Source organism: Hemicordylus capensis, chromosome 1, assembly GCF_027244095.1.
Source record: "Hemicordylus capensis ecotype Gifberg chromosome 1, rHemCap1.1.pri, whole genome shotgun sequence".
Taxonomy (NCBI): domain Eukaryota; kingdom Metazoa; phylum Chordata; class Lepidosauria; order Squamata; family Cordylidae; genus Hemicordylus; species Hemicordylus capensis.
In genome coordinates this window covers 146,554,771-146,581,915 of record NC_069657.1, presented here as the reverse complement: position 1 = coordinate 146,581,915, position 27,145 = coordinate 146,554,771, and the positions used below count along the sequence as shown (strand labels likewise).

Below are 27,145 nucleotides of genomic sequence, written 5' to 3'. Positions count from 1 at the left end.
TCTCCTTGCCCTCTGCTTTGGCAGCACATCTGCAGCTGGGACCCTAAATCTTCCTCGGTCCTCCAATGTGGGAATCTGCAGATACAGGACAGGTATTAAGCTGCTCTTTACCTTATCTTAGTCTTTCTCCTTCCCTGTCCACATTCCAATTTCCACCAAACATTAAGCTGTTAGAGCCTTGACTCCCTCACTCTTCATCTTGTCCCAGGATCAAGGCTGCCAAACAGCACCACTTACATTGTGCCTCTGTTATAAAAACAAATGTTTTCAAAAGCTTTGCCACCAGCTTCTGTTGCTCCTCTTGGGCACCCTAATGCAGTTTGTTATTTACACTTGAAATGTGGATTTGAGCAAATTCCCCACAGTAAGCCCAAAAGCACAGCAAGTATGATAATAGATAAGTCACCTGGCAAGAAAAGAGAGAAACACCACAATCTAGTAGATGTGCACTGGACTGAAATCCTGGAGAACTTGGCTTAGACTGATCAAATGACCTGTCACATGCTCTTAAATCAACCATGGCCCCATAGAATTATTATTTATTTTTTTAAAAAACACGTCCAAAGCTTCAACCACATTCGATCATGCATACACACCCTTCTGGGTGGCCAGCAGATAGCAGCTTCTGAGCCCGGCCAGCCAGCTTCTTGATGTTTTCCCCATAGTCGTCTATGGATCGCTGCTGGCGTTGATGTCTCTTCAGCATCACAATGCCATTCTCTTCATCCTGGAACCACAAAATCTCTTGCCATTGATGGGATCCTGCCTTGCTTCTGTACAATGATTTCTCCATGAAATAAGGGAAACTCACACTGAGATCCAATGCACATTTACCTGGGGGTAAGCTCCACTTAACATAGCGGAATTTGCTTCTGAATAAATAATAAACATGCATAGAATTGGGCTGCCACATTTGTTGATCAGTTTCAACCTTCCTAACAATCAGGGTGTATCTTGGTACACCACTTTCCTATGCTATAGCAGCTGCATGGCATTACAAAGGAAGAAGCAGTTTTTCTTGTTATTTCTATTTTAGCCCACTTTCCTTAAGGAAACTCAGCTCTGTGTGCGCGTGCCCCTCTATCAACTGCCTGGAACAATTTAGACCAAATTTGGTACAGTTAAGAACATAAGAACAGCCTTGCTGGATCAGGCCCAAGGCCCATCTAGTCCAGCATCCTGTTTCACACAGTGGCCCACCAGATGCCACTAGAAGCCTACAGGCAGGAGTTGAGGGCATGCCCTCTCTCCTGCTATTACTCCCCTGCAACTGGTACTCAGAGGCTGGAGGTGGCCTTTGAGGCTGGAGGTGGCCTACAGACCTCTCCTCCATATCCACACACCCCTTAAAGCCATCCAGGTTGTTGGCTGTCACCACATCTCGTGGCAGGGAATTCCACAAGTTAATTATGTGTTGTGTGAAAAAGTACTTCTGTTTGTTGGTCCTAGATTTCCTGGCAATCAATTTCATGGGATGTCCCTGGGTTCCAGTGTTATATGGGAGGGAGAAGAATTTCTCTCTATCCACTTTCTCCACACCATGCATGATTTTATAGACCTCTATCATGTCTCCCCGCAGTTGTCTTTTTCTCTAAACTAAATAGCCCCAGGTGTTGTAGCCTTCCCTCATAAGAAAGGTGCTCTAGGCCCCTGATCATCTTGGTTGCCCTCCTCTGCACCTTTTCCAGTTCTACAATGTCCTTTTTTAGATGTGGTGACCAGAATTGTACACAGTACTCCAGGTGTGGCCACACCATAGTTTTGTATAAGGGCATTATAATATTAGCAGTTTTATTTTCAGTCCTCTTCCTAATGATCCCTAGCATGGAATTGGCCTTTTTCACAGCTGCCACACACTGAGTCAACATTTTCAACTAGCTGTCCACCATGACCCCAAGATCCCTCTCCTGGTCAGTCACCGACAGCTCAGATCCCATCAACATATACTTGTAGTTGGGTTTTTTTCATCCCAATGTGCATCACATTACACTTGCCAACACTGAACCACATTTGCCATTTTGTTGCCCACTCACCCAGTTTGGAGAGATCCTTTTGGAGCTCCTCACAATCCATTTTGGATTTCACTACCCAAAAGTGTTTGGTATCATCTGCAAATTTGGCCACCTCGCTCCTTATGCCTACTTCTGGATCATTTATGAATAAATTAAAAAGCACTGGTCCCAGTACAGATCCCTGGGGGACCCCACTTCTTACCTCCCTTCATTGTGAAAACTCTCAATTTATACCTACCCTCTGTTTCCTGTCCTTCAACCAGTTAGCAATCCACACATGTACTTGTCCCCTTATCCCATGATTGCTAAGTTTCCTCAGGAGTCTTTGATGAGAAACTTTGTCAAAAGTTTTTTGGAAGTCCAGGTATCAACTGGATCACCTTTATCCACACACTTGTTGGCACTCTCAAATAAGTTGTAGGGACACATAGGGACAACTCAAAAGCACAGTTTGTGATGATGTCATACACCCCAATTCAGGATGGTGAATGTTTGAGGTGGAAGTTAGCTAATGTGAAGATGGTAATTATCAGTTAAGATTATAGTGAAAGGAAAGTAGGCAGATTAGTTGTTACCAGAGCTTCTTGTATTTTAGGTGTTTATTTGATTCTCTCTCTCTTTGGCTTTCATTTGTTGCCATTTGTTGCTTCTCTCCCCTTTTGTTCTTGTGAGGAATGACGCTGCTATAGTCCACTCTGGATAAAACAGAACCCATAGCAAGTGGCACTTGCTATAGGTCACTTTATCCACAGTGGGGTATAGCAGTGTGTGGCACTTTCCCCAGACCCAGATATCTTGAAGAACTGTGATTGACATCCTGGCTAAATCACTCAGTGGAAGTCTCATTGAAATCAATAATTATGTCCTAATAGTTTCAATGAGACTTCCATTGAGTAATTTAGTCAGAATGCCATTCAGTATATTAATTTCCATGTTAAATGAGGAGCTGAATACAAAGGAGAGCATAAACGTATCATTGAATATATTGGAGGGATCTGGGCTTAAAGCTGACTGTGACGGGTGGAAAGTGTCACTCTATGAGGGCATTTCTCACCGTCTGTGCCCTATGACAGTGTTTTCCAACCAGTGTGCTGCGGCACAACAGTGTGCCATGGGATACTGGCCAGTGTGCGGCGCTGACTGGTTAGCGACATCATGCACTATAAGTGGCCTAAAGAACAAGGAAGGATACGGCCCTCCTAGAGCACAAGAGAGTGAGTCTGCTCCAAAAGTGGGGAGTTTAAGTTCCCCACTTTTGGAGATAATTCAGAGGAATTAGCATACTGCTAATTGTTGTGTGGGTGGGGGCAGGGGGAGTCCTGCATTATTTGGGCCCAGCAGCAATGCATACTATTGAGTTGGAGGAGGAAGGAAGAAAATAAACAAAAAGTGAGTAGCTTCTTTGCTGTCTCAAAAAAAAAAAAAGTGTGTCTGTATTGGGGGGCATTATACCTCAGGTTTTCTTGTTTAATGTAGATTGGAATCGCTCTGGTAGATTCCAGATGGTGTCGCTTGGAGACTGTTGCTCTGCAAAATTATGGAGTTCCACAAGCCTCCATACTGGCTACAATGCTCTTTAACATCTACATGAAACTGTTGGGAGGGATCATCAGGAGTTTTGGTGCTGGGTGTTATAAATATGCTGATGATACCCAGATTTATTTTCATGTCGACCTCATCAGAAAACGGCATATCTTCTCTAAATGCCTGCTTGGAGATGGTAATGGGCTGGATAACAAACCGAAGTTGAATCCAAATAAGAAGGAGGTACTGACTGTGGAAGGCCAGGCCCCAAGAGATGGTTTAGATCTGCCTGTTCTGGATGGGGTTACACTCCCCCTGAAAGATCAGGTACGTGGCTTGGGAGTGCTCCTGGACCCAAAGCTCTCCCTGGTTTCTCAAGTTGAGGTGGTGGCCAGGAGCGCTTTTTATCAGCTTCGGTTGATACGTCAGCTACGTCCATTTCTAGAGGTGAATGACCTTAAAATGGTGGTATATATGCTGGTAACCTCCAGAAATGACTATTGTAATGTGCTCTACGTGGGGCTGCCTTTGTACGTAGTTCGGAAACTACAATTGGTACAGAATGCGGCAGCCAGACTGGTCTCTGGGACAACACAAAGGGACCATATAACATGGGTTTTGAAAGAACTGAACTGGTTGACAATATGTTTCTGGGTGAAATACAAAGTGCTGGTTATTACATATAGAGCCCTTAACAGCTTGGGACCAGGCTATTTAAGAGAGTGCCTCTTTTGTCCCTCCCGCTTTTTACGATCTTCTGGAGAGGTCCGGTTACGGTTGCCACCAGCTCATCTGGTGGTGACTCAGGACTGGGCTTTCTCTGTGGCTGCCCCAGGGCTTTGGAATATGCTTCCTGCTGAAATAAGAGCATCTCCTTCTCTGTTTGTTTTCAGGAAGACCCTAAGACTTGCCTGTTCTCGCAAGCTTTTAATTAGAATTTTAATAAATTTTAATAATTTGTTTTATATTGTTTTTATCATGTTTTATATATTTTAACCTGTGATTTTTAATGTTGGGATTTGTACACTGCCTAGAGATTTACCTATCAGGTGCTATAAAAATATGATAGATAAAATTAATTAATGTATTAATGTAAGTGTAAGTTTTTCGAGATGAAAAACTTTGGAAAACCATGTTCTATGAGCAGGTGTCATGTTTACCAGCTATGCCATTACTACTGGCAGCAGTGTTTCATCTCCTCACTTCTGTAACTCCCAAAGGAGTCAGAAACAGAAGTGAGAACTGCCTCTCTTAGTACCAAGATACTCCTGGATAGGACTGGAAAAATACCAGGCATCTAAAAACATTTGATACTGGCACACAGGGATTTAAATATTTTTCAAATCCTGCTTCCGAGTATGCATGGAAAGAACATACTGATACTTCTCCCAACCTCAGCATTTCTTGCTACTGTCTAGGACTGACAGCGCCACCTCACAAATCATATTGCGCATGCACACCCACACACACACAATATATATAGATCCCACTAGAGATCAATCTAGATCCTATCAGAGATCTTTTTAGCATCAGTGTAATGAGGGAAAAGGCGAAGAATGAAGATGTCTCTCCCTCCATCCAAGCTTGGGAAGTGGAGAAAGCCAACGCCTTTGATTTTTAAAAATATTTTCACCTCCTCCACATCTTGTTGTGGGCAAAGAAGATTAAACAGGCATGGCCAGAGACATAGCAGCCTGAACTGTTCCTAGACATTAGGACAAAGGCTTCTCAGCCTCCACTGGAACTGGTACCCATTTTCCCCAAAGGCAAATGCAGCCCCTATATTTTTGCACTCTGCTCTCCCTTAACATGGCATGCACTGCTTTGTTAACAAGTCTCGTTCCTTTACCTTTGGCTTCTCATCTGCTACCATATAGAGCTCCTGCTCACTGATCCAGGCCTGTGCTTCCCCCGCATCCAAGTAATATCGCTGAGCTTCGCGTGATTCTTCCAAGCGCTGCAATCTCTTTAAAGTTTCCTTTTGTAAAGTGCTCCAGGACTCCCTCAGCTGCGTAAGACGCTCTTCAACATCCCTGAAGTCCCGGTCCCCATCTGCTCCAGCCAGTATGCTCTCCCCTCTATAAAGGACGTCCTCAATGCGTGGGGCATGGCCAGCAATTTCCTTCTGCAATGTCTAGGAAGGAACAGGAATATTTTTAAAGGGGTTTTGAAGTACCTTTGTTCCCTGAACAAAGCTGTCCCCTTTATTGGGATGCATTAATGATGATTTCAGATGAAGACATCAAATAAGAGCAAAACCTCATGCTTTAAAGGCCGATTTACTGTACATGCAACCCTTCTGTATCTACATATGCCCTCCACACCCTAGCCCTTGCCTTCAATTCTGATGCATGCAAAAATACAGGTAAGTTGGTGTACATGGCTGCATGAACAGCACCCCTGCAAGATAAGCATTTAGTAATGCAGTGAATACAAATACAGAGAGGCATTTATATTTAAGCTAATAAGAACACTGAGGTATAGGCTGCATAGAAATGAAAAGGCAGACAAAAATGGTTTGCTGCGTAACAAAAAGAAGATGGAAATATTCAACGATACAGAACCAAGGATGGAGTAAAACACAGCAAGAGAAAGAAGAGCCAATAAATCTCTGCATCGATCCAAGATTCATTCAACAACTAGAGGAAATCTTCTGGTCAGTGAATCTGTCCAATATGAATATCTATACTTCTGTTTTGAATGAATCGTTGCCACACAATAGTCTTATTAGTCTGTGGAGGAAAATACATAAAAAGTGCTACAGCATCATAGAGACTAGCTACTTTACTTTATCATCATCAACTTTATTTGTTTGCCGCCTCTGTCATGGGCATGCTGGAAGACTCCGAGGAGGAGTTGGAGGTAGAGACAGAGCTGACAGCAGAAGAGGGTGGGCAAGGAGCAGAGGTTGCAAAGGAGAGTGGGTCTGATGCACAGGGAGTCGAAGATGAGTTACAGCCGGGTGAGGCAGCTCTTGTGGAGGAGGCACAACCAGTCTCAGCTGTGGAGAGGCGCTGATCCAAGAGACAACAAGAGCTAAGCAGCCACATGTGTAGAACAACAGGCAAAGCTGCTGACTCAGCAACTCTTAATTAACAGCACCGGGGGGGGGGGGCTCAGCCTATTTAAGATGCCTGTAACATAGCTATCCTGCCGATAGCAACAGTTTCTTCTGTGCTAATTGGCTGTGTTCCTTTATTGCCTTGACTGTCTTTGGACCTTGGACTGTGTCGACCTTGCCTGTGGATTTCGCTTTGGACTCTGTTGGATTTTTGGACTGACTCGGACTGGACCTGGTTTGGATAATTTATTCCCGTTTAAGTTTGCTCTTCTGCTTCTGGCTTCATCTGGCTAGCCTGACAGATTTACTACAGCCCCATAACAAATTGTTCTCTGGGCGACTCACAACAGAGGATTAAAATGTATGCTCTCATAGGCATACAACAACCTTCTTTGTCTGATGGTATGAAGAAAATTATACTTGTACGTAACACATGGATTGAGGGTGACATTCTAGAGAAAACCAAGTTAACAAGACTGAGCAGTATCTTTGACTAGGCTAGCAGCTGAGACATCACATAGTTCTGTTCCAGGCAATAGAAGATATGGTCTTACCTGTTCTACATCTCTTCTCACTCTTGAATCGGCACCCCAGCTACCTTCCTGAATGGTTATTCATTATGACCAAGGCAAACAAATAGAGCAAAACCTTTTACATATATAATGATTGAGAAACAACTGCACCATGTAATTTTTTGGGGGTTATTATATATGTAAAATGTTTTGGATAACAACTACCCTATAGGCACCATTAAGTATTTGCATGTTTGCAACCATGATCTAAGGTCCAGTCAGCCTACAGGTTTCATTCTCAAATAGGAATAAAGTTAAACAAACAAACAAAAAATAGAATGCAAAGTTAGGTGGATGGGAGTACCTGGTTTTTCTTTATCAGCAGCTGTACCGACAGGAGGTCTGTGCCATGGTCAGTAGACTGAGCAAGGGGAAGACGTTCTTGCACCCAAAGCTGGAATACAGAAAAACAAACTAGTATACGAGAAAGGCAGGCTGCATGGATGTATTCAAGTGGGTAAAAAAGGAAAATTCTTATTCTGTTTATCTCACACAGGCTGAAACAATTTACCCAAGGACCCCACAGAGACTGATTGTGCTGGAACACAACCAGTGTTCCAGGAAATTAGTGTAATAAAATATTGTAATTAGGGAAGAATTGTAGTGACTGCTAATGGCACATAAAAATGATTGAATAGCTCACCAGTTCATCTGCCAGATCCCGATCCAACTGGTATCTAGCCTTGGCCGTCTCCAGCTCTTTCCTCCTTTTACCCAGTGGCTCTAGAAGATCTTGGAACCTCCTCTGCATGATCTCATGCTTGCTATCTACTTCCTGCACATCTCCTCTGGTTGGAGGTGGGTACAGCAAGTCTTCCATCTCTCTCTTCCGTGCACTTACTTGCTCTTCCAGTCGCTGCAACAAGGGAATCTCTATTAACTCAGCCATCTTGTTAATCCAAATTTAACAGCCCAGCCTGACATAGACTCTAGGTTTGGTGACATATATGAAGCCTCCAGTCTGTCTCTCCTTTCCAATTCCATCCCTCTTGAAAATATGGAACTAATGCAGTGCCTTTTTCTTCACTCCTGAGGGAACTTTCTCCATTTGTCAGCTACAGTCTATTCTTGAGGGTGGGTCAAGACAATATTTGGCAAGGCTCTATTTTTTTTTTTTTAAGGAGATCGATTTAAGTCTCCTGAAAAGTTGAAGAGCCCCAAAGCAGAAGAACCCCTTCTTATGCCAAGGGCTAAAAGCCTGCTTCTCTACTATGTAGGAGTCTCTGTCTGCAAAGGCAGGATCTATTCAAGTGCTCTACTTTCCTATTACACTCCTGGGAATGATCCAGGTAACCATGATTTTCTCCAGCTTTACTTCTGGTGTTCTATGCTGATTTTAGCGATTACCTATATACATATATCTCATGAACATCAAATGTTACATTAGGAGAACGACTCTGGGATATTGCATACAATGTAATTTTTTCAGTCAAATATGTGCTGGCAGATGGTCTTGTGACATGTGCTAATACAGGAGGACTTCTGTATTCATGGCAGTTCCATTCTACAACTGTGGATATGGAAACTGTGAATATTAAGTTCTTCGGGGCTATGGGATCGCAGGGGTTAGGTTCCTGGTCATCGGGGAAATTGCCAAAAATTGGCCAAATTTGGGAGGGAAATGTGGCGTGAAGCAGAGGCATAGCAAGGTTGGAGTGGGCCCAGAGACAAGATTTTAAAATGCCCCCCACCCTCACTGAAGCTCAGCTCATGAAGTAAAGAAATCTTAAATGAGGCTGAATAGTGGTAACAAAAAGCATAGTAAAAATCATCTCTCTCTCTCTCTCCTATGTGCCACAACAGAACATCATCCTAAATTATTTGTAAATTTGTGGATGATGCAAGTCATTTAATGGTACTAGAGAAAGACATGCTATTCTCGTAGCTCCAGGTCTTAACACTCACATCAATTTTGGAGGATGAATACAACTGAAGGAAGCCCGGGCGGGTGCACAGCTGGGGGAGTCAGTCATGTGACTTGCCTCTGGGCCCCACCCAAGGCAGTGGGCCCCCAGACAACTGTCTCCCCTTGCCCTATGATAGTTACACCCCTGGCAGGAAGCTCCTTACCATGCTTTGCTGCTCCCCCTGAAATGCTCTCACATGCCCAGGAATGCTCAAAAACCAGCAAAAAACCAGTTTCTTTGTTTCTTTTTTAAACGGAGCCATTTTGATTCTCTGAAACACAAAATGTTGGCTGGAAAGGACCTCCGCAGTCATTTCCAGCAACCCCTGACCCGCGGATATGCAGGGCTAATGTGTTTTTTCCATTTTTTCTGCATATGCCAAGACAGAGTGTCTTTTACCCAACCGCAGACATGAGAATCTGCAAATATCAAGGCCCTCCTGTGATAAGCACAGCATTTTTTGATATTCCATCCATACTGGTGTTTGACATTTAAAGAAGAGGGAGCTACATGAAGTCTCCTACAGCTAAATGGTATAGTGGCAGAATAACCTCTAAATGATTTAAACTATTTTAAAGAACCCTGTAAAGGAAGGAATAAGAGTTAAGCAAGACTGTCACATACGTTCAGGTTCTTCTGTAGGATATTGACACTGGTGAGATCTTTCCCTTGGACAGGAGATTTCAGCTGCTCCTCCATTTCACTAATCCATGCACCAAGGTCAGCATAGCTCTGTGCATAAAGGTCAGAGCGGTTGGCATCAAACAGGTGCTGAGCCTTCTTCTTAGTGGTTTCCTGCAGCTTGTCCCAAAGTTTGTGCAGCTCCTTTAGTCTCTGGCAAACAACATCTTCATACTGGGGCTTCTGCTCTACCAGCTGCTGTCCTTCCTGGAAAAAGAGAGATACATGGAATTATTTGTCAAACCCAGAAACAGGTTTGAAAGAAAAGTTATTTGAAGAAAATACAGAATAAAAAGCTAAGGTGTGGAGGGCGAGCAGTACTTTCTAGTCCACTACCATTGCTGTGCTTGGTGCGAATGAGAAACATAACTAAGGACAAGATAAAGGACCCATGGTTACTTACCGTGAAGGCTTCTCCTGCTGCTGAATATGTCTCATGGGTTATACTTCCCCATTGCTCCAGAGGCAGGATTATGCAAATTAACTTAGAAAGTTTAAATAGCTCTGGGAAGGATAACTCCACCCAGTTCTGAACAGCCAAGTCGAGACAACAGAGAATATCAACTTGAAGAACAATTTCAAGGAATAGCAAATAGAGAGTAAAAGCAGTCCCCTGCTGGATATAAGATGTCTTTGTATCCAGCAGCAGGAAGGAGTCTTCATGGTAAGTAACCAATGCTCTTTCCCCTGCTGCTGAAAGAGGACATTTCATGGAACATGCCACAGCTGATGACCCTGGGTGGGAAGCATCTAGGACTACTGATGAGGGTGTACCTGCTGCAGCATCCTTCTATCAAAAGCAGCTTCAGCAGAGTGTTGAGTGTCCATCTTGTAATGCCTTCTGAAGGTAGAAGGGGATGACCATGTTATCACTTTACATATCTCTGACAGAGGGGCATTTGTAAAGGCTACTATTGCTGCTGCTGCCCTGGTCAAATGAGCCAAGAGATGTAGGGCTGTTGGTACTTTCAATGTATCACATGGCAGTAAAATGCAAGCTTTGATCCACTTGGTTATAGTGGATTTTGAGACCTTCTGGCCCATGGAAGTCAGGAGATACGACACAAATAAGGCATCTGAAGACAGGCATGGCTCAGTACATTGGATGTAGATCTTTAAGCATCATCAGACATCTAGCTTGTGCCATGCCTGCTCCAATGGATGTGAAGGTTTAAGGCAAAAAGAGGGCAAGATAACGTCCTGGGATCTGTGAAATACAGATGGCACTTTAGGAATGAATGATGGATCGTGGATCAGTCTGAGACTGGTGAAACTATGCACAAGTGCTTATTTACCGATAGAGCCTGAAGCTCTATGCCCTTCTGGCAGAGGTAACAGCTACTAGGAATGCCAGTTCATAGGATAAAAGGCGGGGCATGATTGAGTGTATGGGCTAGAATTGGGGGCCTTGTAGTGCCCAAAGTACAGAGTGAAGATTCCATGTTGGAAAATGGTGTATGATAGGCAGTGAAAGCAGCATAGTTCCTCTGAGGAAACATTTAAGGTGAGATTGTATAAGGCGTTGCTGACAGGTGTTAGAGGCCAAGAGTCCCGAGAGTGCTGCTGCTTGTCTCTTTAGTGTGTTTGCTTTCAGAACACTTTCCAAACCCTCCTGTAAGAAATCAAGGAGGTCCTTAAGAGAGCATGTTTCCCTACGTTTGTGGTGTCTTGTGCACCAATGTACAAAAGGCCTGACAGGTGAATTGATATATATGATTAGTGGAAGCTTTCTGGAAGCCAATATCATGTTCAAGACCTTGTTGGAATATCCATGTTGTTTCAGGAGGTTCCTTTCAGTCTCCATGCAGCTAATTTTAACCAGGCTGGATCGCGGTGAATGATGGGTCCTTGCTGCACGAGGTCTGTTGAGACCAGCAGGAACCACGGCACATTATGGTGAGATGGAGAATCTCTAGAAACCAGTGTCTCCTTGGCCAGTATAGAGCCACTAGGATGACCTCCTCCTGGTACAGCAGGACCTTGTGAAGGAATCTGCTAGAGGCGCAGGAGAAAAGACATACAGCAACTCCTGTGGCCATGGTGTCAATAGGGCATCTACTGCATATGTTCCCTCCCTCGTATGGGAAGCAAGTAAAGAATCTTGGAAATTTAGCAATGTTGGGTTTGGTGAAGAGGTCGACCTGTGGGTATCTGAACTGCACTGTGAGTAGACTGAAAACCTGATGGTTGAGGCTCCATTCTGCTGGGTGAATTTCAGTCCGGCTGAACCAATCCACTTTGGTGTTTAGAATTCCGCTCACATGATGTGCCTACAAGGATGCCAGATGTGTTTCCACCCACTGGAGAAGAAGTGTAGCTTCTTGGTGTAGGGAGAGCAACCTGGTTCCTCCTTCACAATTGATATGGGCTTTTGCCACGCAGACCAGGACATGTTTGTCTCTCAACAGGTGTTGAAAAGCCATCAATGCAAGGCAGACATCTTGGCCCTCAGCTCCAAGCAATTGATGATGTGCTCCCTTTCCAGAGGGAACCATTTCCCCTGGGCTGAATGCTGGAGGCAGTGGGCTCCCCATCCCCAGGGGCTGGTATCGGTAGTTATGATGACTCTGGGTGGGTCTAGACATTGTTTTCCTTGGGAAAGATGGTTCGGAGTTGTTCACCAATTCAGAGACTGCCTGAGACTGAGGGGCTCTAAGATTCTCATTTGAGACTTTAGTGCTATCATATTCTGATAAGGGAGTAAGAACCACTGGAGTGGGCACAGCTGGAACCTGGCCCAGTTCACCGCCTCTAGGGTTGCCACCATTAGCCCCAATATGCAAGCTAGAGTTAGAAACGGTACCCTGTTGCCTGGGGGAATCAAATAATTTGTGGCCAGGATCTTTTGAATGCATTCCTGGGGTAGGATTAACCTGTCCAGGGTGATGTCTATTATTACCACCAGATGATGTAGTCTCTGAGACGGAGGCAGTTGGCTCTTTGACTGATTGACTAGGAACCCATGGGTGGACAAAACTTGGAGCAAAAGGCTTAGGTCTGACTGGGCTGAAGGAAGATTCGGTGCTCTGAGGAGGAGTTCATCCATAAAGGCTAAGATTTGGATGCCCTGGAGCCTGAGGTATGCCATGAGTGGTGCCATGACCTTTGTGAACAACCTGGGTGCTGAGGATAAACTGAAAGGTAAGGCTTTGTATTATTAGTACCTGTCCACATATTTAAAGCAGAGGAATGGCTGGCTGCCTACGTGAATTGGAATGTGGAGATAGGCCTCTGTCAGGTCTATGGAGGCAAGGTGATCCAGGTGGTAGAGGGATTCTGCAATTGATCTCAGAGTCTCCATCTTGAATTGTTTGTGTTTGATGAATTTGTTGAGATCCAGGACTGCTCTGAGAGAGCTGTCATTTTTCAGTATGGTGAACAGAATGGAGTAAACCCCTTTGCCCTGCCGTTGAAGAGGCATGGGCTCTACCGCCCCTATATTTTCCAGATGCTGTATGGTCCAAAGAAGGCCTGAATGCTTGGTATGTGAGCATGAACGTGGAGTTGGCAAAAACCTGTTTGGGGGTAGAGTGGTGTATTCTATTCTGTACCCATGCTGAATGGTCTGAAGGATCCACTTGTCACTAGTGGAGAGTTTCCAAGCATAAAATAATTGTGTTAAGCGACCCCCTCACCAGGAGTGGCCGTGAGTCAGCACTGCCGTCTAGTTGTTTTAGTCTGTCCGGTGAAGGGCTGGCGTTGTTGTCCAGCAGGCTTGTTATTGGGACTAAACCTGTTCCAAAAGGGACGTTGAGCTCTGTTGTTCCTTTCTCTGGGGCGGAAGGGGGCCCTGAAGGGACAAAAAGACAGGAAGGGCCTTTCTTTCTGCCTATGGAAGTTCCAGTGTGTTGAAGGAAGGGCTTTTCTCTTATCTTTGGTTTTGATGAGTAGGTCATTTAATGCCCCATTGTTAAACAGCTTGGAACCTACATAATGGACAGCCACCAAGTAGGAGCAAAGGGTGGTGTCTACCTGCCAATGTTTCAACCATAGGGTTCGCCTTGCCACTATAATAGAAGCGGTGAACCTGGCTGCGAAGCATACTGAGTCCATAGTGGCGTCAGTCAGGAAAGCCTGAACCTTCTGGATCTTTAACGGTTGTGTAGTGACCAGGTTCCCCTCCCTCTAAAGAGTTAACCAGAAGTGAATCCTGTCTTGACTAATAGGCTGGTGAACTCCAGAGCTCAGTCAATCAGCACACCAGGTGGGTGGGACCTAGGGAGCTGTTGCCAGAAAGATGGGAGTTCTTTGTTAGGAGAAGCTAGGCTGGGGATGCTGAGAAGGACATGTGGCCATGGAGGTTGGCTGCAGGAGAATAACTCTGCAGATCTTTGAAAGACAGGAGGGCAGGAAGCTTGAATTCTCATCAGGAGTTTGATGAGTTCAAGTTAAGGAGCCAGGGCTTATGGCTTTGGGAAGTTTAGTCTAGGTGTGTCTTTGGTGTGTGTGCTTTTTCATATTCCTGATACTATTCTTTTATTGTTTACCTGTAATATAATTAAAATAACAAACACTAGCCTACACCCATCCTACCTAGGTGTTGCAAAAGACTATAAACATTTAAGTGTGCCTAAGACAACCTATTTTTGTAACCTACTAAGTATTTTTGAGTATACCTAAGGAATCTAGAAGCCTCAGGCAGAAGCAGTCTGAGAACTGAATTAAACTGGTTTTTTAGTTCTTTTCTTTTTACAAGCCTCTTCGAGTTGGTTTTTAACTCAGGAAAAGGGGGCGGGGCAGGTGAAGGGGGATTTCTCTGGTGCACATCCTCAAACATTTTCTCACCATATGTAGGCTCATAAGTGGAAGATTTTTGTATTTGTCCAACAGTCAAATTAAGACAGTTTTTTTCTGGGTTATTCCACCCCAAGTTCAGAGAGTTTCTGAAGCCAAAAGGGGTGGTGGCGACAGCATTTTGAACCTATCAAATAGTTTTAGGAGAAGCCTAGCCAGGCAGCTCAGCAGGGATGATTCAGCATTTCTTTCCCTCATGTGAGCTTAGTCTGAGACAAAGGCTTTAATTTGCCAGTTTGTTTTACGAGTATTGGGTCCTCTGGTGGGTTTTGAATTAAATCATTGACCCATAAAAGTGAAGCCCTGGAGATGATGGAGGCCGCTGTAGATGAGCAAATGGCCAGGAAAGAGGCTTCATAAGGTCCTCTGAGGGAAGACTCTCGCTTTTTTTTTTTAGAAGGGTCCCTGAGAGGGGTGTCTCCATCTTTTGGGAGCACAAAAAGGTGCCCGAAAGAAGGGCCACTATAGGTCCATCAGTGGGAAGCACTTTGAGGATCTCAAAGCTTTCTTCAGATAAACTGTAAAAACCCATTTGCTACTGTATAGCAGATGATGCCCATTCCTGTTTCACTGAAAAATTCTGGGAAGGGAAAATTCTTCTCCCTGATCTTATTTTCAGAACACACAAGGAGCCCAGTTGGTTTGAATTGCCTTACTCAGTAGAGGGGCAAAGTCATCTGGGATAAACAATCTTTGAGAGGTAGAAAGGGATTTAGTAAGTTGGTTGTCTGACCATTCCCCTTCCTCTCTAGTGTCATCATTGGGATCCTGGTCCCCTGGAATGCTGGGGTCCCCTGGGAACAATTGCTCTGGAAGAGGGATCTTTCCACAATTATCCAGGGCTTGTGGCACCTGCCTGAGGGATACATGTGGATCAGGTGACTCATAATCTGAGACCTCAGAGGAATGAGGGGAGTTATGCCTATTTCTTAAGGATTTCCCTTAACCCTTACTTTTCTTTTTAGATTATCTGGGAGTCTGGCTTTCTGAGGACAAGTAAGAGGATGATGGGTCTCTCCGCTATTTACGTCTTGGTGCCTTCGATGGCCTGGGCTGTTGGAGAGACTTATCCAGCAGGACCTTAAACCAGGTCTGCCATGTGGGGGTACTGTAACAAATGCACTCAAGGGAGGGACCCCAGTAAGGTCCATTAGTTCAGGGGGGTCCATCAGGGTTGGTCTGATAGATCCCAGATTAAAAACTTATTAAAATCCCAGCTCCAAACATTAAGAGACACAAAGATATAAAGACAAAGTAAGGGGAAGGCAAGAGCTAGGAGAGATGCCACGCTCATCCAAATTTTGTAAAAGGCCATTTACCTCATCTACTTTATCTAGCCACCCCTGGTTAGAAGCAAGTTCTGCCATAAAAGCTTGGTGCTTCAGCCATTTGCTGTGCAAATTCCGTGCTTCCTCATAGGATGTGTCTTGAGCTGTGAGCATCTTCTCGTCAATCCAAAGGGTAAGCTACAAACAAAGTCAAATTATATTCAGTGATGAACAGAGCTCCAACAATGTTTCCCCGATGCTCTAAGTTGCAACAACGTTGAGTGAAATGACTGACTGAACTCTAGATGGTTTCACTGGTACTCCGTATCTCCCCACTTTAATTCTTTATTCCTGGACACTTTAATTACAATTACACTCTGCTATAGAATTTGAGGGCTTGAAAATATCCAAAATCCATTAGGCTCAACCTCCTACTATAATAATAATAATTATTATTATTATTATTTATAAATCAAAACTATTCACATATTTGCATCCCCCCTCACCAATCAACCCAACTAATTTAACTGTGGTTTAAAGGAAGAGCTTCCTAACTTTACTTAACGTTAAGTTATATTACTTTCTTAATTAATAAGAAAACAGGCTAAAAACGTTTTATATGAGGATTGAGTGCACAAATTTCACGAAAGCATAATTCCTTTTAAAATTCCAGTTTTAAGTTTCTTTCGACAACCTGAAAATGATTGTCACAGTGACACAATCAAAAAGAGATGGAGAGGAACTGGCTTGACTCACACAGCAGACTGCATTGAATGAATGGGGACACCTCCACTTGTTTCAGAGATGCCAATCTTGTAGTTTCTTCCCCCCTCACAACTCTCTGATCCACCACACACACACACACACACCCTTTCAGCCCATTCTGATGCACTGTAGCAATCTCTTGATCTGTTCTTAGTTCTGAACTTCGTGCAGTTTCCTTCAACTTCCAGTCCTCTTAAGTTCAAATAGTTGGAATTTTTTCTGTTCCTGAGAAAAATTTGTGCAGGAGAACCTTGTTAATCAGAGGTCCAACAACCACACTTTCGCATATCTGAGGTCAGGTAATGGACACCCATATATGTGAAAAAAAAGTGGGGGAAGGCTAAACGCACATATCCGTGGGTCGGGGTGACTGCAAATGACTTCAGAGGTCATTTCTGGCAGCCATTTTGTTTTCCAGAGCCATTTTATGGCTCATTTACTTTAAAAAATGGGGGTGGGGTGATTTTTGGCGCCGTGGGTGGCTCTGGAGCATGGTATGGTACTTTATTTGGCCTGTTTACTGTTTATTGGGGGCAAATGGGGGTGATTTGGGGGGAATTTGGGGCAGTCCAGGAACCTAATCCCCCAATACCGATAGCCTAATGTTCCATTATTTGCAGATCTGCTATCCTCGCCTCCCCCACCCATGGAACAGAACCCCCACAAATAATGGGGTTCTGCTATATTTAAATATTTTATGTTCATTCCAAACAGCAGCTGTGATGATACATTGCAAAGAATGAATTTAAATACATATTTGCCCTCAAACATATGGAATCTGCAGAATCCATAGATATGTCCCTATCTTATAAAATCCAATATACTGAGGATTAGGATGGGTCTGGAATCATATGTTCCAAAACAAAACTGGCAAGAAAGAAATTCGGTAACATCCCTAGTCCACTGTCCACCTGTGACACACACACTCCTAATAGAACAAGTGTAGAACCAAATCATGTTATACAGTCTGCATGAGCCAGCTTCCCAATTTTAACACTAGGGATGTGCCCGGAGAGGCGCCACGATGATTCGGCTCCCTGCTGCTGAAATGTTTCAGCGCGGGGCAAGGAGTTCCCTTAAGAGGTAGGCAGGTCCTACCTGCCCATCCCCCAAGCCTCTGCCACCCCGCGCCACCCCACTGTGGCATCGTTTCCATCCAAGCTTCTCCATGAAAGTGGCAGCCTGTGCCGCTTGCTCCTTTAAAGCACCATGGCGGCAAGATGCTTCCCCCGGAGCATGCCGTGACACCATTTGTGTGCCGGGGCCGCGTGAGGGATGCTGGGGGAAGCATCCCGTTGCCAAGGTGTGGCACTTTAAAGGGGCAAGCGGCACCGGCTGCTGCTTTCATGGAGAAGCTTGGATGGGAACAGCACTGCAGTGGGGCGGCGGAGGCTTGGGGGATAGGCAGATAGGACCTGCCTGCCTCCTCTTAAGGGAACCTCTTGCCGCCCTTGGGATGGTGCCAAAGGAATTCAGTGCACATCCCTACTTAACACAGGGATCACCCAGAACTTGCCTTATCCTGAGATGCTTTCAGCATCTCTGATTGTGCTCTACAGCACCAAATGCAGCTAGCTGCAATTATTAAGTGCCCTGAAAAAGGTGATTAAGCACTCCTGACCCAAACAAAACTGATGTAAATACTGGAGCCATCCGGTCATCATCTTCCACCTACTGCTTCTTTTCTCTCACCCTGGTACAAAACTGTGAGATTGTGATTGCTTTCAGAAGCGAAGGCCACAAGTAGTTCAGCAGCAAGTGCTATAAAGGAACCATGAGGTAAAGCCAGAAAAAAAAAAGTATTTGCTGCTGGTATCATCCAGAGTCACTCTTGGAAAAGAAGAAATAGTGTAGACACACCCTAGACTGGATGAGTTACACCAGAATTCTCACCTCCTGGCAATTTTGTAGGAAGTTCTGTAGATCATGATTGTCCTTCAGCAACACTAATGCCTCCTGAGATTTTGCAGTATTTGTTTTGTATCTGCAAAAGACAAGGGACAATGTTATCGTTAATAGCCATCATTGCTGTAGCAGTGTTCTACACTGTAAGCCCCAGGAGCCAGTGGTTTGCTCCCACTTGCAAGCCCAAAGGCGGCTTCCTAATTATTTATTAGGCCCGTGTGAAGCTTTGGCTGAAGCCAAATGTCTTGCACGGCCCCCATGGCACTGTGCAGAGTTCCCACCATGCAGTGCTGCACTCTACCCAGTGCCAGTGGGGCTCCTTTAAGGGGAAACAGAGCCCTCTCAAGCCCCATCAACATCTTGGAAAGCACACATGGAGTGCTTCCCCCATAGAGTTCTATGGGGAAAGCTTGGGGGAATGATGAGACTTACCAGCAGCATGCTGTGCATGCCTTCCAAGATGGTGCTGGGGCTTGAAGGGCTCCCTAGCTCTAAGGAAAGTACAGCACTTCACAGAGGTCAGGAAATGGCTCTTACATTGAACATTTTTTGCCAAAGTGGTCCCTGCTTGAAAGATAGCGAAGATCATTGCTCTAGCTGTTCAACTTGTATTGCAATACATTAATCTCAGTCCAGAAAGCCCTATTATGCATGTCTGTGCAATTGCATGCAGTAGATTCTCAATGGCTTTCCCAAACCATTTCATATCTCAAGAACAGATATAGAAAATAAGAGTCATCTCAGTGAGGATTACAGCTGAATGCTGCTGTGTACCGAATAACCATGCCAGACAAACAGAGTACTATAGGGACAGAGGGATTCAATTGGCTCCTCCACCCCATCCTATTTGGTATTCCTCCTCTACAGATGACAGCTTTCAATTTTGAAATGGACGTTCAGAGCTGCAAGTTAGATGAGTGTCTTCTGTCTCTATGATCTCAAGGGAATATTAAAAGCCTTTTGCAATAGGGCACATGTGTGTGAGACTGCAGTTCAGCGCAAAAAGAAGGGGGGGAAGGCCTCCCTAGATCTCTTTACTTACTTACACATACAGCTCTAGACTGGGACCATTATCAACCCAGAACAAAAAACTGGGCAATAACAACAACATTCAGTTGAAGGAGAGACTACATTTCACTCTCTCATACATGAACTTATTTGTGCAGCCTTTGGGTGTTGTTCCCTATACTATTTGAATACCCTCCATTATATGGTAAGTAATGGTTCTGAGGGTGTAAATAATGGTTTGAGGATACCATGGACAGCCAGGAAAACAAACAAATGGATCATACAACAAATCAATCCAGAATTTTCACTCGAGGCACAAATGACCAGGCTCAAACTATCATACTTCGGCCACATTATGCGAAGACCCAGCTCCCTTGAGAAGTCCATAACACTGGGAAAAGTTGAAAAAAAGAGAAGAAGAGGACGACCAGCAGCAAGGTGGATGCACTCGATTATGACAGCAATGAATATACCACTGAGAGACCTTAAAGGCCAAATTGAAGACAGAGATCATCCTGGAGAGAATTTATCTATGTGGTTGCTAAGAGTCGACACCGACTTGACGGCACTTAATCAATCAAATGGTTCTGAGCCATCCCACCAATATTACCTCTCTTGAATCAGTTGGCCTTTCCCCTTAATTTTATCAGAATAAATATTTCCTTCAGCCACAAGCTTGTTCCCATTGTCCACCAATCCTATGATTTTTTCCTTATTAGCTTCCATGGTAGTGAGGAAATCTTCATATTTTCTGATAGCAGCTTCTGATGCTTCCAAGGTGTCTGGGGGCTCGATATGAGCCAAGGTATATTCCTAAAACAGATGTTGGGGAAGAATACAAGTCATTTGCTTGGAAAAATAGTACAGACTATGTTCTGGTGCCGGTTAAGGTAAAATCAAATAGTTAATGCCACAAGTTCGTTTAGTAAGCTGCAATCATCATGGTCTCTATAGGGAAATAATTTGAAACACTTGCGCCCCACAGAATCTAGCCTTGGCAAGCTGGCAATATACTCCTACTGTTATGCATAGGCTTTTATCATGCCTTAGGAGGCTCTGCTTTCCCAATATGTGCTGAAAGTCAGATCCTGTCACATGACTAGCACAGCAGGACCTTTTTCTGTGGCTGCCATGTGCCAGTTAACATGCCAGTGGCACATCAAAGTGAAATGTAGCCAGTTTTAAAATTCCACCACTATTTCCCTGTAGAGCACACCATCTACAACTCTCAAGTGCCATAGGATACAATCCTAATGTAACAAGGCCAAAAAAATCACAGCTAAGTGATGCTACTGCCATACCTGTTTGGTAAGGATAATTTCCACTTGCTTTGCATCTTTGAGAAATTCCTGGAAGCCAAGACACTGGTTAAGGAACTTCTGCCTGCTATCCCACATTTTACACAGGGCATTCCAGCCTGTATCCATACCCTGGAGCCGTTGCTCCAGCTGCTGATACTCTACATCTGTCTGCCCTTGAGTCACCCTGTCTCCTATCTCCTTGACATGGCTGTAATCATCCTTGTGTTGATCAATCTCTTCCTTAACTGAAGCATGCTGCTGTAGGAGGTGCTCAGCTTCTGCTAGGGAGTTGGGCACCTCTTCTGAAGCAACAGCTTTTTGTGCCTTGAAGAGCCATGCCTGAAAGTCATCTAAATCCTGCAAGAACTTGTGCAACTTGCTAGCCTCTCCAAGAGAGGCCTCCTGGCTCTGCAGTGTGTTCTGTAGGTCCTGCCAGACTTCAGTGACAGCCGTCAGTCGGCTCCAGATGTCGTTGGCCAGGTCCGGTTGTTCTCTAGTGAGACGGTGTGCTTCCCGCTGCAGAGCTTCAAGCCGAGCCTGGATGGCTGCTAAATCACGCTCAATGCCATATAACTTCCTCTGCATGGCAATCATGCCTGCCAGGTTTTTACCAAGGTCCTGTGTAGACTCTATGACTTTGGTTTTCTCTAGGATCCATTTCCTTGTCTCCTCACAATCCACACAGTAATTGTGGAGGCTGAGGGCAAAGTCTACAGCTTTCCTCCTCTGAGCCACCATCTCCTGGAAAATCTTCCACCTAAAAAAAATAAGAAAAAGAATAATTGTGTTGATGAAGAAGAGACCTTTCATTTAATTTATTCTGCATGCAACTTTTTAGTACCCTCAGGAACATAACGCCCCTGCAAAACACTCTGCTGACAGACCAGCGGATGAAAGTCTCTGAGCAGCAGAAGTTCAATCCCTAGCTCTGCTCAGTGATGTCAGATAACCTTCAAACAAGGTTGAAAGACAGAGATTATTTTAGTTAACCATCATCTGCTGCAAGGCTCCCTAGACCAGGCCTGCACAACACAAGGCCCAGAAGTTGGATCTGGCTCACAAGGACTATTTCACTGGCCTCCAGGTATCATGCAGCAACACAGGAGCTGGAAACGGATTCATAGCGCCATCCTGTGTATGCTTGCTCAGAAATATGTTCCATGGTGTACCCAGTGAGGCTTACTCCCATGTAAACACGCCTAGGATTGCAGCCTGAAAAAAGCAGCAATTTAGGGAGAGGTGAGGACTCGGCATTTGTTTGAGGCTGACATGCACTCCAGGGGCCCCACTGATTGAACAGGGGCAGGACTTATTTTCTGGCTACTTCCCTTGGTTAAAACTATGGGTCCCTTGACAGGGGGAATACATCCACAAATAACTAATATTTTTGATGTTAATGTAATAATGCACTAGAAACTGAACTCGGCTCCTGCACACCAAGTTGTGAATGGTTCCAGCCCACCAGGTCATTTGAGTTGTGCAGTCGTGCCCTAAACCTACATTCATGACCAGCATTAGTATGCATGTCTGTGCAGTAAATTCAAATTCAAATGGTTTTAATTGCCTTCATTTAAAATCAATCCATCCAGTTTAGGAGAGGAATTCGTTCATGGGTTTCAAAGAGCTCACAAAACACTCCCTCGCAGCTGAGCCTCTTCTACATAGTTAAGCGCTAGTTCTAGTATTCTCATTACTGGTATTCATAACTAAGCAACTCATTTAGCCATAAGACATTTCTGAAAAGGAACAACGTATTGCAGAAAGAATTTTATGGCACATTTTGTATACATTAACCAGCAGAAACTGATGGGGCATATAGCATTCCCTAATCCTAGCCTGTTTTTAGGGATGTGCGAGCCACCCGTTTGGCTGGTTCAGTTCGAATCCAGACTGGATTTGAACTGACCAGGCCCAGTTTGGTCTCAGGACCATGTCTGGTCCAGTCATTGAACCAGGCTGAACCGGTTTAGATTCTTGTAAAGGGGAATCCAGTGAGGATTCCCCTTTACAAGTAAAGAGAGCATTTCCTAATCCCTATCCTAAAGGCCACCAGGGGCGGGGCAAGAGAAAGGGTACTCTGTACCTTTAGCCGAGGCCGTGGCAGAGGTGGCGGAGACATCGGTGGTAGCAGGGGTTCCTCCGAGCCAACTGCCGGCCTCCTGAATGACAGCCTGGGCCAGCTGCGGCTCGGTTTGGGCTTCTGCACATGCACGGAGACCATTTGCATCACCATGTGATTTGGTGTAACACAAAATTTGCATGGTGACACAAATGGCCTCAGTCATGAAAATGGCCTCCATGCATGCATGAAGGCTGGAACTGGCTGTCATTCAGGAGGCCAGCAGGGGGCTTGGAGGAGCCCCTGCTGCTGGCCCCCACTGTCTCCAATGTCTCCACCATGGCCATTGCTAAAAGGTACAGAGTACCCTTTCTCTCACCACCCTCATAGGGATTAGAGAAGGCCCCCTTTACTTGTAAAGGGGAATCCTTGCTGGATTCTGAGTTTGAACCCAGTTCTAAGAACTGGTTCACAGGCCAGTTCGGGGATACTTGTAAAAGGGAATCCTTGCTGGATTCCTGTAAACCAGTTCTTAGAACCGGGTTCAAACTTGGATCATCACCCCGCTACTCAGACCATCCGAACCAGTCCGGTTTGATTCAAACCGCAGTTTGAATCAAGCTGGCTCGCACATTCCTATTTGTTTCCCTGAGATCATTATGGAAGCAGCCCCTCCAAAATACCTAGCAACATGCAGACAAATTACATCCTAAGTAGAAAGGGCTGACCCTGCAGCAAAACGTTCCCTGAGACATAATATATGCCTGGGATGACAATGCTACGCCCTAGAAAAACAGCACTAAGAAATTTTACCAAAATGGCATGTACTTGGAACAATCAGGCACAAAGAATGGTCTAAAGAAACTTTATTTATTTATTTATTTTAAATTAATATTTCTATATCACCCAAAACTTGCATCTCTGGGAGGTTTACAATTTCTTTAATTGGGTCTGGAAAGGCCCCATCTGTAGGCCACCCCGAGTATCTTGTAGGAAGAGAGGGGAGTAAATAGCAGCAGCTTTCCTTCTGACTTCTTGTTGGGAAACTCTATGGCTTCATCCAGGCATGCCACTCATAGCAGAGTCAGGCACTCAGTACCACAGAGAAAGCTGACCTCTGCCTAGGATCCCCTACCTGGATCAAGAAGCAGTATCACGCTAATGTTAGATAAATGCACAAATAAAGAGGCACCCCCAGTGAATCATGTGGGTCCATAAGTGAACCTGAGTTCCTTATAAGCAAAAAAAAAAAAAAAAAAGTTAATATGCTAAAAACATGCAAGGTTGGAGTAGCCTTTAACCTACTCAGACACACCAAAAAGCAATCAAGGCCAGAGATGTAAGCTAGTTATGCAATTTGGACACAATGAACACAGAGGAAGTTCTGTGCTTCCTCTGAATAGTTACAGTTGCACCCACACCCCTTTCCAAGACTGGTACCTTGGATCCTCATTTGTATCCAGTTGTTCCTGTCTTTACAATCCTGCAGTGAACAAAACTATAAAAGCTTCTGTATCCCTTGGCCACATGTGATTGCTCTGTTGCTGAGAGGAACCGACTAGGGTTTCGGGTTTGGCCAACCGTGTCCAGTCAAACTGGGCTGAACTGGTTTGTGGATACTTGTAAAGGGGAATCCGGCGATTCCCGCTGTGCCTGACTGCCTGAGAATCCCAGTGCTTCCCATTTGCTAGTCTGTGGGTTCACGCAAAGTCACAGAAACATTTGTGTAGCACTAACACCCAGCTGTGGCATAACCTTCATGAGGGACCCCAAATCTTCCCCTGGGCCATTCCCAGACAGCCATTTTGCTTTGCTTCACTATGGGAAAGGCAGGTGTGCATTCACACATCGGAGGGATTTACATCGAAGTTCGTGCAAGATACCGGGGAGCACTCCATACACAATTCGGGTTGTCCCCTGCACAGCTTAGCCTACATTATCTCCACATTAAAAAGTTCCACTTTTTACAGTGGCTTTTTAGGATACTTCGATATATCTAACATACACCAATGTTTCTTCTGAGATGGGGCCATGCTGATAGAGCGCCTTTTCTTAAAACCTCACGTTTTTCTTGTTTTTCTTTTTTAACATTTGCTTGGTGATCTTGTGGAACATTGTTCTATGCACCCACATGGTGCATTTTGTTTTCCTCTTAATAAAATTTATCTTCCCCACCCCACCCCACCCCACCCCACCCCTTTTCAAAAGTCTCCTGACTCAGTTTGACTCCCAGTGGTACTTTATGGGGAACATAAGAACATAAATAGGCTTTTGTTAAAGCCTCACTTCTTGCCATTTAAATAATAATAATTGTTTGGTGATCTTGTGTAATATCATATGCACCCACACAGGCTGGGTACATACAATGTTCCACAAGATCAACAAGCAATTTTTTTTTTTTTTAAAGTAAAAAACGAGGCTAAGAAAAGCCTACTTATGTTCACCTTAAAGTACCACCGGGAGCCTGTTGTAGCACTCTGGGAGCAGTATACTCCACAAAGATTTGAATGCTGCATGGTATGAACTGTGAAGGAACCGACAGGAGCCCTATTAAAGCAGCCCTAAGTGAATGTCCTCCAGGTTTCTTCAAATTATCTCTATTGCACTTATATGAAGCTAATATATTACTTCATAACTTTACCCTACTTAATTCCACGGTTAAGCCCGCCATCTGGAAAAGGCCCAGGGGTGGGAAATCATCCCTTTGGGCTTCATATATGAAACAGCAGAAATTGGCAGGTAACCAATATCTCTTTCTCTCCCCCTCTTACCCCGTTGCCCACATTTGAACAAGAACTTTCTTTGTTTCAAAAAGCCTTGTCTCTGAATCTCTTGCTTCTCTGGGGTACCCTAACATTGGCATCTGCTTATGTTCAGACTGCAATCCTTTTGTTCTGTGCACTTGCAACTTTGGTTATTGAGTTAATTATTTATTATTATTATTATTATTTATTTACACTGTCAGACAGGTGTTATTGACTGGTTTGTTTTATCCAGACATCAAGTCCTTCCCAAGGACCTGGGATGGCTGAATTTTATTATCAATGTTGTTGCTGTTATTATAGATATCGTTGCAGAATATAGGCTGTTCCCAGTAAAGTTGCTTTTTGTAATTGGCTGATGGTGATTTCTGTGGCACTTGCTTTTTGTTGTGGATTTTTTGACTTTTGCTCTTATTGCATTTGTTCTTAGTGCCTGTTCTTGTGCAGCCAGTATTAAACCCTCTGTTTCTTTCTTCAAGTTGCCATTCTTAAGCCATTGCCAGGTCTTGGTGATGTCTGATTTTCCACTTATATTGTGCAAATATTGACCATGCAGTGGCTTATTTTTCCATTTTTCTGCTCGGTTCTTGACTTGTTCTTTCTTGTAGGCCTGGTTTTTTTCATTAGTGTTGAATAGTTTCGCATTATTGACCATTTGAAGTGCATCTTCTTCACTGTCCTTGATATATTCTTCAAGGCCTCTTTTCTCCTCCTCTACTGTTTGATGGACTTGCAGCATTCCTCTTCCACTGGAGCTGCGAGGGAGGTATAGCCTATCTATGTCACTGCAGGGGTGCAGAGCATGATTGATGGTTATTATTTTCCTGGTCTTAGATCTAGCGTCTCTAGCTCTGCCTGGGTCCAGTCTATTATTCCTGCAGTGTATCTGAAAATAGGTATAGCCCAGGTGTTTATGGCTTATATGGTGTTCCCGCCATTTAGTTTGGACTTGAGGATTTTTCTAACTCTCCTGATGTATTCACTTACAATTTTTCTTTTAACTTCAGTGTGTGCAATGTTATCAGCCTGGAGAATGCCCAAGTATTTGTAATGTTCTTTCTCTCCCAGGTTCTTGATGCTGCTTCCATTGGGCAGTTCTATTCCTTCTGTTTTTCTTATTTTCCCTCTCTTCATTATTAATGCAGCACACTTGTCTAGTCCAAACTCCATTGCTATATCGCTACTGAATATATGGACAGTGTTTAGCAGTGATTCAATTTCTGACTGGGACTTTCCATACAACTTCAGATCGTCTATGTACAGCAGATGGTTTATTTTACTTGATGTTTTAGATGTTTGGTATCTGAGGCCTGTTTTGTTTAGTATTTGTGGAAGTGGAGTCATGGTGATTACAAACAACAGAGGGGATAGTGAGTCCCCTTGGAAAATACCTCTTCTAATGCTAACCTGTCCAAGTGTCTTGCCATTGATTGTTAACTGTGTACTCCACATGCTCATTGCTTTTAAAATAAATATCTGAATGTTTTTGCTGACACCAGTTGTTTCTAAACATTTTAGTATCCATG

At 44.2% G+C, this 27,145-nt stretch overlaps 1 protein-coding gene across 7 annotated transcripts in view; it reads right to left on the bottom strand.

Moving 5' to 3' along the window:
• Window positions 1-27,145, bottom strand: part of SPTB (spectrin beta, erythrocytic) — a 181,879-nt gene that overhangs the window by 57,066 nt on the left and 97,668 nt on the right. For 6 of the 7 annotated variants that reach the window (XM_053254828.1, XM_053254819.1, XM_053254861.1 and 3 more), the window contains exons 16-24: window positions 20,799-21,555; window positions 20,108-20,310; window positions 18,478-18,568; window positions 15,871-16,017; window positions 9,701-9,964; window positions 7,813-8,025; window positions 7,474-7,563; window positions 5,386-5,670; window positions 597-787 (exon numbers count right to left, since the gene is read on the bottom strand). In XM_053254828.1, the coding sequence (XP_053110803.1) occupies window positions 597-787; window positions 5,386-5,670; window positions 7,474-7,563; window positions 7,813-8,025; window positions 9,701-9,964; window positions 15,871-16,017; window positions 18,478-18,568; window positions 20,108-20,310; window positions 20,799-21,555 (2,241 nt within the window). The remainder of the gene's footprint in view (window positions 1-596; window positions 788-5,385; window positions 5,671-7,473; window positions 7,564-7,812; window positions 8,026-9,700; window positions 9,965-15,870; window positions 16,018-18,477; window positions 18,569-20,107; window positions 20,311-20,798; window positions 21,556-27,145) is intronic. The other variant, XM_053254851.1, reaches the window with a different exon arrangement.